Source organism: Vombatus ursinus, unplaced genomic scaffold (genome assembly GCF_900497805.2).
Source record: "Vombatus ursinus unplaced genomic scaffold, bare-nosed wombat genome assembly UNPS02014959.1, whole genome shotgun sequence".
NCBI classification, from domain to species: domain Eukaryota; kingdom Metazoa; phylum Chordata; class Mammalia; order Diprotodontia; family Vombatidae; genus Vombatus; species Vombatus ursinus.
The window spans coordinates 7,640,958-7,658,482 of NW_020954737.1; the positions used below are offsets into that span (position 1 = coordinate 7,640,958).

The 17,525-nt window shown below is 40.2% G+C and overlaps 1 protein-coding gene across 4 annotated transcripts in view; it reads left to right on the forward strand.

Annotated features, from left to right (window-relative positions):
* Positions 1 to 17,525, forward strand: part of RUBCN (rubicon autophagy regulator) — a 73,305-nt gene that overhangs the window by 9,014 nt on the left and 46,766 nt on the right. For 3 of the 4 annotated variants that reach the window (XM_027845148.1, XM_027845149.1, XM_027845151.1), the window contains exon 1: positions 6,845 to 7,068. The exons of the other annotated variant lie outside the window; for it this stretch is intronic. In XM_027845148.1, the coding sequence (XP_027700949.1) occupies positions 7,004 to 7,068 (65 nt within the window). In that variant the 5' untranslated portion in view covers positions 6,845 to 7,003. Of the gene's footprint in view, positions 1 to 6,844; positions 7,069 to 17,525 lie in introns of those variants that run through there. 4 annotated transcript variants of the gene reach the window in all.

Consider the following 17,525-nt stretch of genomic DNA (forward strand, 5'->3'; position numbering starts at 1 on the left):
AAGCCGGGCAGTGACCCTATGGTTCACTGAGTCAGCATAACTTTCAATACTGTTAATTTATTCAAGTTATTAATTTCTTCTATTCATTTTAATTGAATCTCTAAGTAACCACATCATCTGCAAAAAATCATCATTTTATTTCCTCTTTGCCCATGCTTATTCCCTCAATTTCTTTTGTTGCTAACACTAGTATTCTTAGGACTATTTCAAATCAAAGTTTTAGCAATGCACGGCTTTGCTGTACTCTTCATCTTATTGGAAAGGTCTCTAGTATTTCTCCATTATAGATGATATTTATTCTTAGTTTTAGATACAGAATGATTACTATATTAAAGAAAGTTCCATTTATTGCTAGTCTTTCTACTGTTTGATTTGTTTTTTTTTTTTTTTCGGTGAGGCAATCTGGGTTAAGTGACTTGCCCAGGGTCACACAGCTAGTGTCAAGTGTCTGAGGCCAAATTTGAACTCAGGTCCTCCTGACTCCAAGGCTGGAGCACTATCCATTGCACCACCTACCTGCCCCAGTATATTCTTTTTTTTTTTTTTTTTGATGAGGTAGTTGGGGTTAAGTGACTTGCCCAGAGTCGCACAGATAGAAAGTATCATGTGTCTGAGGTTGGATTTGAACTCAGGTCCTCTTGACTCCAGGGCTGGTGCTTTATCCACTGCCTTTCTACTGTTTTTAACAAAAGTTGTGTTGGATTTTTGTCAAGCTGTTTTCTATTATCTATTCATCTAATCATATGATTTTTATTTTTTGTTATTAATGTTATTAATTGATGTGTTTATAGTTTTCCTGATATTGAACCAATCCTCCATTCCTGGTATAAATCCAACCTGATCAAAGTATATGATCTTAATATGTCACTAAAGCCTCTTTTCTAAAAATTTATTTAATATTTTATATCAATATTCATTAGGTATATTGACCTTTTTTTCTCTGCTTTGTCTCTCTTTAATTTAAGTATCCATACTATATTTGTAACATTAGGATCTCTTGCTTTCTTATTTTTTCAAGCTGCTTATTTAATATTGCAACTAATAATTCTTGAATACTTGATAAAATTTACTTGTAAATCCATCTAGTTCTGGGGATGTTTTTCTTTAGGAGTTTATGAATAATAGTTTAATTTCTTTTTCTGAGATTGAGTTATGTAAATTCTCAATTCTTGTTCATATTTTATATTTTTGGAAGTATTTATTCATTTTATTTTATTTTTTGTTGGCATATAATTAAGGAAAATAATTTCTTACACTTTACTTCCTCTTTATCTGTGATGAGTTCTCCTTTTTTATTTTTGATATTGGTAATTCTGTTTATCTCTTTGATTTTTAGAATTTCTATTTTGGTATTTAGTTGATGTGTTTTGATTTGTTGTTTTTCTAGTTGTTTTATTTGCATGTCTAGTTTATTAATCTGCTTTTCTTTTTTCTCTCTTTTGTTCATAAAAGTGGAGATATACATTTTCCCCTTCAAATTGCTTTGGCTGCATCCCAAAAGTTTTGGTATGGAGATTTATTGTTGTCATTTTCCTTACTGAATTTATCATTTTTATGATTTGTTTTTTGACCCACCAGCTTTTTAGGATTAAATTTTTTCATTTCCCTTTATGTTTGAATCCTTTCTTTAGAGGCATTTTATTGACTATTATTTTGATTTTCTTGTGATCAGTAAAGGAAGTCCTTATAGCTACTTTTCCACATTTATTTATGTTTTTATGCCCTAGCACATAGTCCATTTTTGGAAAGGCACTATATACAGCTGCAATATAGATCACTTTTATTTCCATATAGTAATTGACAAAGATCTAACCAGTATAACTTTCCTAAATTCTATTCAGATCCTTAGCTTCTTATTTACCTTTTTGACAGATTTGTATAGGTCTGAATGGGGCACATTGAAACCCCCAACTATTATAGTTTTACTCTTTTTCTCCCTATAATTCAATTAACTTTTTCTTCAGATATGTAGATATGATATCATTTGGCACATAAATATATTAAGTATTGATATGTTTAGTATCTTTGGTACTTTAAAGCACAATGTAATTTCCCTATTTATTTTTTTAAACCACATCAAACTTTTAATTTTGCTTTGTGAAAGGTTTTGATTGGTGTCTCTGATTTTTTAATTAGCCTGAAAAAATAAATTCTATATCAAGCTCTCATCTTTCTTAACTTTAACTTAATCTTTACTTCCTTATATCTAGCGTTAATAAATATTTCTTAATTGCCAAAATATGACGGTCCTAGTTTTGGTCCTAGTTCTTCTCAATCTATCTGCTGCATTTGAAAATGGTGACCACCATCTTTTCTTGAATACTCTATTCTTTCTGGGTTTTTCTGAGACTACTCTTTCCTCATTCACCCGCTACTTGTCTGCTCTTTTATCAGTCTCCTTTGCTGGTTCATCATCTACATCATACCCCCTAACTGTGGCTGTTCCCCAAAGTTCTGTCCTTGCCCCTCTTTTCCCTCTACTTTATCTTGGTAATCTTGAAAGCTCTCCTAGGTTTAATAAAACATAAATAACCACTAAGCTTGGATGTCCAGAGGAAGATAAAGAGTATATTTTGATGGAATAAAAAATTGTTAACTTGACTATGTGCCTGATAGGAAATCAGAATAATGATGACTAACAAGAGGAATTGAGATTTGAGTTTTTATTTTAAGCATTTCACAGACACCTGGAGGAAAACAGAATAGCCCCAATGTACAAAAGCAGGAACTCAGCCACAGAAAAGAGAAGTGAAATGTTCAGAAGTCATTCATGGCCTCTCTCTCACCAGTTCCTGGGCTAGCACCTTAAGAATAGATTTTAGAATGGAAACTAAAGGTTCTGACAACCAAATCCCTGCATGGAATTATACAGTACAACTAAATGGTTTCTGGTTACCTACATAAGCTATTAAGCTTAAAACTGTACTAAAGACACGCTGTACCTGAGAGTTTAATTTTTTTTTTTTATTAGAACATCAAGAATCTACAGAAGCATAAAATACCCCCTTTTTCCTACCGAGATTTTTTTTCTCTTCTAGGGAGATGAATTCCAGATCTATATGTCCAGCCCCAATCTCTCCTCTGAGCTTCAGTCTTGTATCCCCAATTGCTTATTAAACTTTTCAAAATTGATGTCCCAGAAACATCTTAAACTCAGCATGTCTACAACTGAATTTATTACCTTTCCCCCTAAAGTCTTCCTTCCACCAAACTTTCCTCTTTTTGTTGAACACATGTCCTTTCAATGTCTCAGGTTTGTAATCTTGGAATAATCTTGGACCCCTCAGTCTCCCTCACCTCGAACATATATCCCTTTTTGTGGTGGAAGCAATATCTGGCAAGACTGGAAAGGTAAGGTGGGACAGAGAGGAGAAAGTAATGTCACTAAAGCTAAAAGAGGAGGTAGACGGTGAGAAGGCCCGAAGAGGTCAAGTAGGATGAGGGCTGAGCAAACCAAGGTCACTGCAGCCTCAGTGAGGTACAAATCATGTGACTTTTCATTTAGGCTAGGATAGTTTTTCCCTTAAAAAACAATGAAACAATCCTCAAGACATTCCTGAGTACTAAGGCTCAGTGAGCACTATGGAGCACTCTATACCTGGAGTCAGGACAACCTGAGTTCAAATGTGGCCTCAGCTACTGGATAGCTGTGTGATTCTGGTCATGTCATTTAACCTGTCTGCCTCAGTTTTCTCATCTATAAAATGGAGATAATATAGCATCTAACTCCCAGGGTTGTTATGAGGATAAAAATAGGTAATATTTGTAAGTTGCTTTACGAACATCAAAGGATTATGTAAATGCTAGCTATTATCATTACGATCAATAAAATAATTAATTAGTCATGTAACACATAAAGCCCAGTGACAAAGCTGTTGGAGCTCTTCGGGCTCTATGCACTCCCTGCTGCCCTGAGTCTACACAGCTGATGGAGCTCTCCTTCCTTTGGAGGGGGCTGCATTCAAATGAATTTGAGCTTCGTCTTTGCTGCATTTCTTTCCCATCCTATTATGAAGTAAACTGCCTCTTGTAAATAATATGTCTTCTGGAAGTGTCTCATTTAGTTAAACCACTCGACTGGTCAGAATCCATAGACTTGACCCTCACATGACTTGTACTTCACTGAGGCTGCAGTGACCTTGGTTTGCTCAGCCCTCATCCTACTTGACCTCTTCAGGCCTTCTCACCATCTACCTCCTCTTTTAGCTTTAGTGACATTACTTTCTCCTCTCTGTCCCACCTTACCTTTTCAGTCAGCTTTGTCAAATCAGTCTACCCACAACCAGCAAACATTTATTAAGCATAGACTATAAGCCAGACACTATGGTAAGCCCTAGGGACACAAATATGAAGAATGAGTAATCCCTACTTTGGAGGAGTTTGTATTTTAATGGATCTACTGTCATCTGTCTGCTGAACCCTGCCATTTGGAAGATCCATTGGCATTCTAAGTTTGACATGTCCAAAATAGAATTCATTAGCTTTCCCCCAAACTTGCCCCTTCTCCAAATGTCCTTATTTCTATAGAGGACTCCACCATTCTCCTTGTCCCTCAGTTTCACAACATTGCTTCCCATATTTAGTCAGTTGCTAAGGCTATACAACTCCTGTACACTGTCATAATTCAAGCCCTCATCATTTCTTGCCCCGACTAAAGCCTCATAATTACCATCTCTGCCTCCAGTTTCTTCCTTCTCCAAACATTTCCTAATGCAGCTGCAAAATTATATCCTTGAAATGGATACAGCAATGACTATGTTAATCACGTACTCGAAATCTTCAGTGATTCCATTTTGCTTCCAGGATAAAACATAAACTCCCCAGCCTGGCCTATAGAGCCCTGCACAAATGAGTTCAAGACTAACTTTCCTGACTCGTTTCACCTTAATCCTTTTCACATATTAGATGTTCCAGCCAAACTGCCTTCCTATAGCTATTCTCAAACCTGTCAGCCTCTCCCCTCTCCTCCCTCCTATGTCAGTACCTTCACACAAACTGCCTGTCACTCCTCATTTCCACCTCTTAAAGCCTCTAGCTTCCCTCCAAATTCAGTTTAGGTACTAAATCCTATGGAAATCTTTCCTCCCTTCCTCTCTTGATTAGATTATGGTTCCATCTTTGGAAGGGGTGGGGAGGGGAGAAGAACACACCAGCCTGGTGGCAGATTTGTTAAACTGACTGCCATGTAGAGTGCATCTTGGCTGGAGCCAGCCCAGATAGAATGGGCCATTACAGGCACTCATGAGTCAGGGCATTGGGGGTTTCAGGGTAGTACTTCCTCAGTTGAAAGGGTTAAATCTTCCAGAGGGGAGTCCTAGGCCAAAGGGTATAGGGGCAGTAAGGATGGCTAGAATGATGTAAATTTTTTAAAAAGATCACTAAGTTTCACTCAGAGGAAAGCAGTACTGCCAATACTACTGGAAAGTGTATCAATCTCCCTCCTCCCCACAGTGGTTCCATTTACTAACCCTGAGACTTGCCAAACAAACACCCCTCTCTGGACGTTCCTTAAGGTCAGGGGCCATTTTTCTATCCTATTTGTATTTACAGCTCTTAGCATTTTTGTTGAGGCATTTTTTCTCAGTAGTGTGGGACTCTTCATGACCCTTTTTGGGGTTTTCTTGGACTTGAGTGATTTGCCATTTTCTTCTCCAGCTTATTTTACAGATGAGGAAAGTGAGGCAAAGACGGTTAAGTTACTTGCCCAGGGTCTCACAGCGAGGAAGTGTCTGAGGTCACATTTGAACTCAGGAATAAGAGCCTTCCTGACTTCAGGCCCGGCAGGCCACCTAGCAGCACTAGCTTTTAGCATAGTGCTTTGTATTTAATAAAGGTTTTTTTTTCATTCATTCCTTTTGTTCTCTTAATTCTGCTTATTAAGCTCTGTACCAGTTCACACAAATCTGCCTGATTTCCACTGCTGTGGTGGTCCAGCCCTCTGCTATTGCCTTTGATATAGTATCTGTAGACTTGTATCACCTCTCACCCCTGGTAAGCTTCTGGATGACTGTGACTGTTTCTGTCTTTATATTCTAAGCGCCTAACACAATGCCTAGCCTTTAGCTTGAATTCATCCTTCCTCTGCCTTTGTACTATGTCTTTGTAACAAGTCTTCGAGTTTTACTGAAGGGAAGAAATCCAGGCCCAGAGAGTTCCAGTGACTTGGTCTTATCGGCCCAACTAGTCAATTTAAATGGTGGGATTTAAATTCTGCTCTCCGTTCCAAGCCCAGTGCTCTGCATACCTCCTTGAAATACTTTATTTTCTGCCTCTTCTGTACTAGAGCCCTCTGCCTCCTCACACGGTACTGCTTAGCTCTGGGAGATGGGAAGAGGAGGCAGCCACGTTATGGCTTGGGGTGTTGATCCCTTGATGGTAACAGAACCAGAGGAAGATCTCCTCTAAGGGGGATCCCTGGGGTGGACCAGAGTTGCACAGAATGGGGAGGCCAGAACTGACTGCGCTTTGCATTGTCGGGGGGATACACTCAACAGTGAGACAGCAGATCCACTCCAGGTACAGAAGTGTAGACAATGTGGACAGTCTAGATTTAGGTGTATAGAGAGAAGAGTGTCAGTGTGGTGTGCGCCTGTGGATTTGCGTCTGAAGGTTTCTTCTATTTCTAAACACCTCGGAGACTCAGAGTCGGCGCTCCCTGGAGCTCGGGAGACTAAAGTCGTGCGGGAGGGGGGTACGAGGTGGAGTAGCAGAAAGCGGGCAACGCAGCGGGCGTCTGGGCCAGAGTCACTACCCGGAGTGCATGCCGGGAGTGGTAGTTTTTTCAGCGCGGTGTGCTGGGAGTTGTAGTCCTCGGTGGCGGAAGCGGGGGCGAGGCAGCCAGAGGAGACAGAGCTGCTGCGGCGGTGTCAGCAGTACCTTGGCCCGCTGAACGCTCGCCCGCCCGCCCGGCCTCCGACTTTCTCGGAGCGGTTGTATCCCCAGAGATCGGCAAGACAGGAGATAGGCGAGGCTCCTGGAGCTCAAGGGGCCACACCTCGACCCGATGCGGCCCGAGGGCCCCGGAATGGAGATCAGCTGCTGCGGAGAGACGCTGCAGGAGGAGAGCAGGTGGGAGGGGGAGGAGAAGGGAGGCTGGAGCCGGGGCTGGGGCCGCGCCGGGTAAGGGCGAAGGGGCGAAGGGCAGGGATCGATGCCGCGGAGCAGGGACTGGCGGGGCTGGGGGCTTGCCTGGGGGTGGGCGGCGCTGCGCGAAGGAGTAAAGGGGTCTTGGGAGGAGGAGGGAAAGGTGTGGGGGGCGGGAGGTGGCTCCGTGGAGATTCCGGGGTGGCCGGGGGTGGGGGGGGGAAGAGCATCCCTGGCTCTGAGACCTGGCTCTCAGCTGATCAGTGACAGCAGGCGCCGGGCCGCCGAAGCCCCGCACCAAGCACGCCCGCCCCCCCCCCCCCCCCCCGCCACAGACGGGCTTGGGGATGGAGGAATTTCTGGGTGCAAAGGGCAGGACTCGCTAGGGAGGTAACTAGAGGAATGTGCAGCAGGGAGTGAAGAGACCGAGGAAAGGGGAGAGGGGAGAGGGGGCAGTGCAGAAGAAAGGTGGGTGATTTTGGAGAATCAGTGAGTGGCAAAGGGTGAAGTTTACTGACTAGCGAGACAAGCTGCTTGTCTCCGTGCTGCGCGCTTGGGTTCCCGGCGTGTCGGCTTCTCCGTGCCAGCCGGCTTCTCCGTGCCAGCAACCTGCTTTTCAGGATCGCAGTGTTGACATGCCGCCTTGAATATAGGGTAGACTGTCATTGTATTTCCTTGTAGAAATATTTTTGAAGCTCTTCCATAGATTCTGGAAGTGTTTGGATTCCAGTAACCACAATGAATAAAACCACTTTCATAAGGCCAACAGATTTAGAACTGGAGGGAATAAGTTATCACATCCAATCCGTTCATTTTTTTTGTAAGGGAGAAAAATGCCCAAAGAGATTAAGTCACTTGCCCAGGGTCACACAGCTACTAAGGGACTGAGGCGGGATGATGGATCCCACATTTTCCTGCCTCCCAAGTCCAGGGCTCTATGCACTGCATTCCTCGTGCAAAAGTGTACTGCATTTTTAATGTGGGTAGTGACTCATTAAGAACTTTAATTCTTGATGAGAATTAAAATTGTGTTTGAAATTTTATGGGGGCTAAATAGAAACCATTAAAGTCCTTTGTTGCATTTTGAAAACCAGGTTTCTATTAGTAATGGTACTAAGTCTGTCAGGGCTCAAAGGGGGAAAGTGTGTTTCTCCATGTGAGAAAAAAAAAAATCTCTGCAGGGGAAAGGGTATTTTTTGCTTCTATGGAGTCTTGATGTTTTGATAAAAAATAAATTTAAACTTTCAGTCCAGGTACAGCTTGTTCCAAATGTCTTAGTACAGTTTTAAGCTTAATAGCTTATGAGGGTAACCAGAAGCCGCCTAATCGTACTGTATAAGTCCATGCAAGGATTTGGTTGTCAGAACTTTAAGTTTCCGTTCTAAAATCTATTCTTAATGTGTTGTCCTGGGGACTGGTGAGAGAGGAGCCATGCATGACTTTTACTTCTTTTTTCTTCATTTCAGTTGCTTTTGTATATTGGGGCTATTCCATTTTCCTCCTGGTGTCTGAAATGCTTAAAATATTTCATATGAAAAACTTGAAAAATTTGAGATTTGAATCTCAGTTCCTCTTGAGTTGTCAGTCATCATTATTCTGATCTCCTACCACTAGGTCAGGCACATAGCCAAGTAACCAGCTTTTTACTCTGTCAGAATATGTTCTCTATCTTCCTCTGGATATCCAAGCTTAGTGGTTATTAGAGAAATAATAATAATAATAGGAGGTATTGCATCTCTGTCTTGTCTTGCTCAGGATGCCATATGGGCTCATTGTCAGGCACCTTTATTCCCATGGTTCTCTGCCCATGTTGCTTTGCTCCTAGCAAGGAAGTGCCAATACTAATTTCAGCAGAGTAGTTGTCACAATAAAAGTATGAAGATCCCACTGAAATCATTGCTACATGGCTTTTCAAGTGGCTGGGTTATTCCTTTAGACTGAAATGATCAAGGTTTGAGCCATTCAATTAGCTCTATTCTATGAGGGTTCTCAAAGTGTGGTCCAGGACCTCCCTGTTGGCCCCCCACCCCCAAGGCAGGGGTGTCTCTGAGATTCTTTTTAGGAGATCTTTGAAGTCACAACTATTTTTATAATAATGCTATTTTAATTTCTAATAGGCAAATATTTCTAGATGTAACCCACATTAAGAAAAGCATTTTTGGGTAGGTCTCTAATAATTTTTAAGATTATTAGAGGTGGTCCTGAGACCAAAATGATTGAGAACTATTTTGTATCCCAGCCATAAACTGCCTCTCTAGTTTCATCTGTCTGTCTTGCAAATGCGTACCCATAGTCACAAGGGAAAACTGACTTTAAAAAGAGTATAGATGAGTCAGGGCAAATCTAATACAATTAGGGCAAAAACAAAACAAAAAAACAGCTAATTCACTTGTGTGGTGGGTTAGTAGCTTTTTATTTTTGTGTATGAAAGACAATGCATTTTTGATAAATTTCCTGTTAGAACCACAAGATTCCTAGTATCAGGGAGGAGTTTGGCATTGTAGGGTTCTGCTAGAAGGATGACTCATCCCTCCCTTCCTCCTGTTCATTTCTTTGCTGCCTGTCTTTTCTGGATCTGGGACTTTGAGATGATGACGTGTTTCATCGAAAACCTAACATGTTAGCCTAACTTTTAACTCTGAGTGCTGTAAGACTATATAGTTAATGAAAGATTTCTCTCTTCTATTATTTTTAGATTCCTTTGTCATTTCCAATCTGGGTAGTTATCATTCAGCCCAAATTCTGGGATAAATGATACCCAACAATTGTCCCTAGGGGAGTTCCTGAACATAGGTAGAATTGTTTAAAGCTAAAATCTTGATCTCTTTGCCCATATAAGCTCTGAGGATCCTTATCCCAGCTGTCACTCTCACAGATAAGTCTTGTTTCCCCAGAACAAGGCTACATCTTCCCTTTAGGGTTCTAAGTGTACTTACTGAGGAGTTAAGGAAGTGATTCTCTAATTCAGTCAGGTCAGTCCCCCCACAAGTGTGCTTCTCCTCAAGATTATCAATTGAAAGTCAATTTTTTCAGCTAGCCTTAAGTAGCTTTTAGAAACAAGTATTTACCAAGGTGGTACAATAAATACAATTGGTACAAAATATTCCCCCAAAGTCTGTGACACTTTCCCATCAGTCCATACAGACTTCAAGGGAAAATAGGCTCAGGCTTAAGGAACACATGTGGCAAAGGGGGTAGCTCACAATTTCTGGCTCCTGGAAATCCTTTTCTTCCTTTTTGTAGGTGTCAAAAAAAAATCACCCTTAGGCATGGTGTGGTTTCTTTGCTAGGCTCCTTGTGAAATTGTGAATCGACATTCAGTCTGTTCTTGGCTTCAGACACTGCTATCTGCTGATCTGGGGGTGATACTCGGATACCAGTGGGAAAATGGGAAGTCCAACATAATCCACACCCTTTGAAGCTTACAAGGTCAGGGTGCTTGACCAGGTGAAGAAATGGGAAAGAGGCCCTAGGCCATGGCCACTCTTCCCCTCCCTTCCTCTGGCTGCCCCAGTGATTCCTCCTCAGAGATTTTACTGGAATGCCAAGCTTACTCCAATATCCATTTCTATTCTTGTTTGATAATTTATAGAAGACCCTTGGGGTGTGACCAGATTTCCTCAGAATATCTGAACATAATTCCTGTGTAATGCCATTTCAGTTCCAAGGACTTCACACTTAGTCTAAAGCCTATGTATGATTCAGATTGTTTGGCAATCTTACCACTGTATTATGTGACCAGTTAAGATAAAGAACTTTAAAAAAAAATAACACTTCCATATAATTTAAGATGAAAGAAACTGAGAAAGGTTGCCATTTCCATCACATCTTGGCCTGTGCTTGCCTGCACCAGCACCCCAATATGAGTGAGATGATGCTGCAACAGGTTTTGGCTCTTCTGGAGTAAATGAGTGAAATCGTACAACTTCACCGAGGCTTTAAGAGTTGAAGGAATTCAGAAGCATTGTCCTTGGGATCTACAGTTAGAAGAAAGGAACAAAGGGACATGGAGAGGGTCATGCTTTTAAATATTTAAGTGGTTGCCAATTTGGGAGAAAGTAACTTTACAGTAAAACATAAAAATAGTTCCTGTTGAGAATACAGTTTGATTCTAGTTGCCCAGAGAGAGTTGTTCATGATTCATTATTCTCTGGCTTTTCTCTGAGCTGTTGTATGAAAAGCCTGAGCAGTGCACCTTGACCTAGACTTATCATTATACTCAGAATATCTTAATCATAAATAATGCACTTCATATACTGAGTACTAGAAGGAAATAAAGTTGTTGGGGGGCATTGCTAAGTAGTCATCTCCATACCAAAGACTCATTACCTTGCCCAGCAAGGGATTTTTTTTTTTTTTTAGGCAATTGGGGTTAAGTGACTTGCCCAGGGTCACACAGCTAGTGTCAAGTGTTTGGTCTGAGGCCGGATTTGAACTCAGGTCCTCCTGACTTCAGGGCCAGTGCTGTATCCACTGGGCCACTTAGCTGCCCCTCAGCAAGGAATTTTTCTAGCTAATGTGTTATCTTAGTGTTGTTCAGTTGTTTTCGATTCTTGGTGACTCCCTTTGGGGTTTTCTTGGCAGAGATACTGGAATGATTTGCCATTTCCTTCTCCAGTTCATTTTACAGATGAGGAAGGTGAGGCAAAGAGGGTTAAGTGACTAGCCCAGGGTCTCACAGTTAAAAGGTGTCTGAGGCTAGATTTGAACTTGGGAATAAGAGTCTGTTTTCCTGACTCCAGGCCTGGCACTCTATCTACTATACCACCTAGCTGCCTGTGTTTGTTACCTTATTGGGTAATTATTCAGGAACTAAACTGTCTCCGAAAACTTGCATAGTTCTTGATTTTAAACCACAATTCACAAAATCTCTTGAGTTGGCAGGCACCTCAGTATCTTTTCCTCTCACAAGACATTCCATCTTCCGACTGTGTATGCTTACACTAGCTGTCACCATCTTTATCTAGTATTCTCTCCTGACTTCAAGTCCCAGCTAAAAATCTCAACTTGCACAAGAAGCCTCTCCCAGCCCCTTTAATTGCTAGTACCTTCCCTCTGTTGATTATCTCTAATTTATCCTGCATTTTATCTTGTTTGTACATAGTTGTTTGCATGTTGTCTCCCATTAGATTGTGATTGTGGGGATTGCCTTTCTATCCCTAATGCTTAGCACAGTACCTAGTACTTGGTAGGAGTTTAATAAATGATTATTGACTGAATGATTGATTTAAATGGAATAGAGTGACTTGATCAGGTAAATAAAAAACCCTACCCTTCCACTTTAAAGCAGATGGTCTTTTTATTTATTTCTTTTTTACATAATTAATTAATTTATTTTTAGTTTTCAACATTCACTTCCATAAGATTTTGAGTTTTAAATTTTCTCCCCTTCCGTTCAGCCCTCCTTATACAGTGTGCAATCTGATATAGGCTTTACTTATACGTTCATATTAAGCATATTTTCCCATTAGTCATGATTTAAAGAACAGTTGGAACTAATGGGAGGAACCACGAGAATGAAGCAATAAAATAGAACAACAAAGGAAAAGGAGAGCAAATGCTCTCCATCTGCATTCAGATTCCGCAGTTCTTTCTCTGGATGTGGACAGCATTTTCCATCATGAGTCTTCTGGAGTTGTCTTAGATCCTTGCATTGCTGAGAAGAGCCAAGTCTATCAAAGTCAGTCATTGCACAGCGTGGCTGTTACTATGTACAATGTTGTCCTGATTCTGTTCACTTCACTCAGCATCAGTCCATGCAAGTCTTTCCAGGTTTTTCTGAAGTCTGCTTGCTCATCATTTCTGGTTTTTTTTTTTTTGTTTTTTTTTTAGGCAATTGGGGTTAAGTGATTTGCCCAGGGTCACACAGCTAGTAAGTATCAAGTGTTTGGTCTGAGGTCACATTTGAACTCAGGTCCTCCTGACTTCAGGGCTGGTGCTTTATCCACTTCACCACCTAGCTGCCTCCATCATTTCTTTTTCTTTTTTTTTTTTAAATTTTTTTATTAATTTATTTTGATTTATAAATAATCACTTCCATACACTTTTGAGTTTAAAATTTTTCTCCCCCTTCCTCCCCACCACCCTCCCCAAGACGGCACACAATCTGATATAGGCTATACATTTACATTCAAATTAAACATATTTTCACATTAGTGATGTTATAAGTAGAAATTAAAACCAATAGGAGGAACCATCAGAAAGAGGAAACAAAACTCAACAGAAGAGAAAAAAAATAACAGTTCAGCTTCCATAGTTCTTTGTTTGGGTGTGGATAGCATTTTCCATCACAAGGCCTCTGGAGATGTCTTAGATCCTTGTATTGCCAGGAAGGGTTAAGTTTATCAATATTAGTCATCACACAATGTGGCTGTTATTGTGTACAACGTTCTCTTGGTTCCGCTCACTTCACTCAGCATCAGTCCATTCAAGTCTTTCCAGGTTTTTCTGAAGTCAGCTTGTTCATCATTTCTTATAGCACAATGGTATTCTATCACATTCACATACCACAGCTTGCTCAGCCATTCCCCAATTGATGGGCATCCTCTCAATTTCCAATTCTTTGCCACCACGAAAAGAGCTGCTATGAATATTTTTGTGTATGTGAGTATTTTTCCATTTTTTATGATCTCTTTGGGATATAGCCCTCCCATTATTTCTTATAGCACAATAGTATTCCATTACATTCATACACCACAACTTGTTCAGCCATTTCCCAATTGATGGGCACAGATGGTCTTTTAAACCTGGATATGTGGATCCCCAAAAGGTCTGTGGACAGATTTAAAGGGATCTGTGAATTTAAATGGAAAAAAAAAATTACATCTTTCTTTCCAGTAACCTCTCTAAAATGTAGCATTTCCTTTATTCTGAGAAAGAGTCCATCAGCTTCATCTGACTGCCAAAGGGCTCCATAACACAAAAAAGGTTAAGAACCCTTTCCTGCTCTAAGGGATCAACCACCTATGTGTAGACAGCTGAGTGAACTACCCTTCTGCTCTTTCACATTCCTTTATTATCTTTAAGAGAATTGAACTATATAATACAATCTAAAGTAGTCATTCAGCAAGCATTTATTAAGAACCTGCTAAGTGCCTAGCACTTGTGCTAAACTCTGGGGATACCAACAAAGGCCAGAGACTTCCCCTGCTCTCTAGGAGCTCACAGTTTAATTATTATGTCATTATGATGATAATTGAACCCTTGGGAGCTGATGAGATCACCAAGCAAAATACTAAAGAGGGCCTAGGGCAGAACTTTGAGGGGCACCCATGATTAGTGGGCATGACCTGGATGATAGGTCAGACTGATAAGAATAGAACCAGGAGAGAGCAGTGTCAAGAAAACCTAGGGAGAAGAGAGTATCAAGGAGAAGAGGGTGCTGAAGGGGTCCAGAAGCATGAGGGTAGAGGAAAAGACCATTACATGTGGGGACTTAAGAAATCATTGGTAAATGGAGAGAGCAATTCCAGTTGATGATGTAGTCTGAAATCAGATTGTATAGAGTGAAGAAGAGAGTGAGAGGAAAGGAAGTGGGAGTACCTATTGTAGGTGGCCTTCTCAAAGAATCTAGCTACAAAAAGGAGGAGAGCTGTGGGACCACAGTAGGGGGGTTGAGAGCGGATATTCTGCTTAGTTTTTCTGGTGTAGTGTCCCACATTGTTGTATAGTCAGTGAATGGTGACATTGCTATTTAGTATACTCAGTGGAATTACTATTTCTTTCCACATTCATCTCTTTCTTACCCTAATCTATTCTCTCACCTATCTTTTTTCAGCTCTCACCTGTTCAATTCCCCTGCCTATTTCAGAGTTCAGCAGCCTAAGGAGGCATACTCGATGACTGACCAGAATTTACATTGCTAATTTTTTTTTAGTAGCACAAAAACAGCTGCAAACTATAACCCTCTGAGTAATAGAGAACATTGGAGAATGACCCAGGAGCCAGGTCATAGAGGAGGGTGGAAGAAAATTTCTTTGCCATTTTCTGGGTGTCTACATAGGGTTCAGTTCCCCTAAGCTGTTTTTGCTTCTTATGATTTCACCCCTATTTCCACTTCCAAAACTATAGTTTCTCTAAAGAGCACAGGACTTCCTCCCTACAGTTCCACATCCCCCCCCTTAGTACAACACCACCCCCATCCCCCCCACCCTGTCCCCAAAGCAACACCCATACACTTACATAGCATAGACATAACTTCATTTTCTGGATCTTTTCTAGACAAGCTCTAGTATATCTACAACTCAGTTCTACTGTTTCCCAACTGATTTGGAGGGTCTTAATCCATAGTGACTTTGGGAGGAGGGGAAGAGGGATATCTTCATATGCTCCTTCTGAATATTAATAGCTTCTGGGATATTTATAATAATAGTAATCATAGTTGCTATTTTTATAGTGCTTTACAAATGGTGTCTCATTTGCCTCCATCCTGATTGTGGAATGCATGGATATATCATTTACCACTACTGATACAGCTTGGGGCTAAAATAAATGAATTCACAAAGAAAAAGAGTCCAAGACCAGATGGATTTACAAGTGAATTCTATCAAACATTCAAATCCTACTCAAAGAACAACTAATTCCCAATATCACATAAACTGTTTCCAATAATAGGAAAAGAAGGAAACCTTCCAATCTATTCCAATGATACAAATATGGTCTTGATACATCGGCTAAACCAGGGAAAGACAAAGCAGAGAATGAAAACTAAAAACCAGTATACCTTGCAAACATTAATATAAAAATTAAAATGAACAAAAAGGCTTAAAATAACATGTTAGAATGGTTATACACTATGACCAATTTGGAATTATGCCTAGAATTCAGGGTTAATTTTACATGGAGAAAACTGTAACTATAATAAAACAGGTTGACATCAATAATAAAACCACATGATTATGCCAACAGATTCTGAAAAGGTTTTTGACAAATTCAGTATTCATTTTTTAAAGAATACTAGAAAGCATAGAAACATATAGAAAGGTAAGTGTATCTTTCCTTAATATGTTAAATACTATCTACCTAGAGTTAAGACCAAGCATATGTAATGGAGAAAAGTTATAGCTCCCCTCCAGGAATATCAGGTGTAAAGCCAGGATGCCCATTATCATCACTATTTAACATAGTTCTAGAAATGCTAGCTATGACAATAAGATAAGAAAGAGAAATTGAGGGGATAAAAACTAAGCAAAGAAGAAACAAAATTATTATTGTGTTTTGTAGGTATGGAAATTTACTTAGAAAAATATAGTCAACCAAAAATTAATTGAAACATTAAATTGAACAATGTTGTAGGATATGAAGAAAATCCACATAAATTATGAGCATTTCTTTATACTACCAATAAAATCCAGCAGGTATACTTAGAGAAATTTTATTCAAAGTAGTTACAGAAGCTTTAAAATATTTGGGAAACAGTCAACTAAGGTACACTCAGGAACTATATAAACCACTCTTTGTGAAAACAGACCTAAAAATAGGAGAAATATTAATTGGTCATGGGTAGGTCAAGACATTGGGTGTAGGGGTGTCCAGAAAGGACTGAGCCCTTCTTAGGGGTGCTCATCCATGTTTGGTATCTACCTGTCATCCAGCTCTCAAGAAATTGTGGGATTCTTAGCAGCCACACCTTGGTAAAACCATCTTGGCAGACGGGCTAAGCCAGGTTGAGAGTAACTGACAGGCCTTAAACCTGTCAGTGAGTTAGGGGGATGTCTACCTCAAACATGTGAAGACTTCCCCCATGGAATGGGTAGATGAGAATATTTTTTTCAAATGGCCATGAAGGTGCCTGAAGCAGGTGCTGTGGAGCACTTAGAGAGTGGTCAGATATCAAAGACCCCAAGATCATCCACTGCATCCCGGGCCATCACCAGCTGTCCTGACTTTTGTCCTGCCACTGGACTTCCATAACTCTGGTAGAGAGAGTGAAGCTGATGACTTTGTGAAACTCTGCCTCACTTAAATCCCATTCAAATCAAGATATCACCCTGTGATATCAGTAGTCTTCAAAAAGGAAGGACAAAACAATAGCTCAATGGTCACAGGGTAGGAACAAATTTTTTTCAAAGGAATATGTCCAAGCTATCAACATCCATATGAAAAAATGCTCTAAATCAGTAATAATTTGAGAAATGAATATTTAAATCAATTTTGAGTTTCCAGATGACAAAAATGGAAAATGACAAATATTGGAGGAACTGTGGGAAAAAAAACCTGACACTTTAATGTCCTATTGGTGGACTTGTAAATTGGCCCAGCCATTCTGTAAAACAATTTGGAACTGTACCCAAAAAGTTAACCAATTGTGTGTGCCCTTTGACCAAACCATCCATTTATGTGTTACTGTACTTATAACCCACAGAGATCAGAGAGAGAAAGAAGTCCTATATGTACTGAAATATTTACAGCACCTCTTTGTGGCCAAAACGTAAAATAAGTGT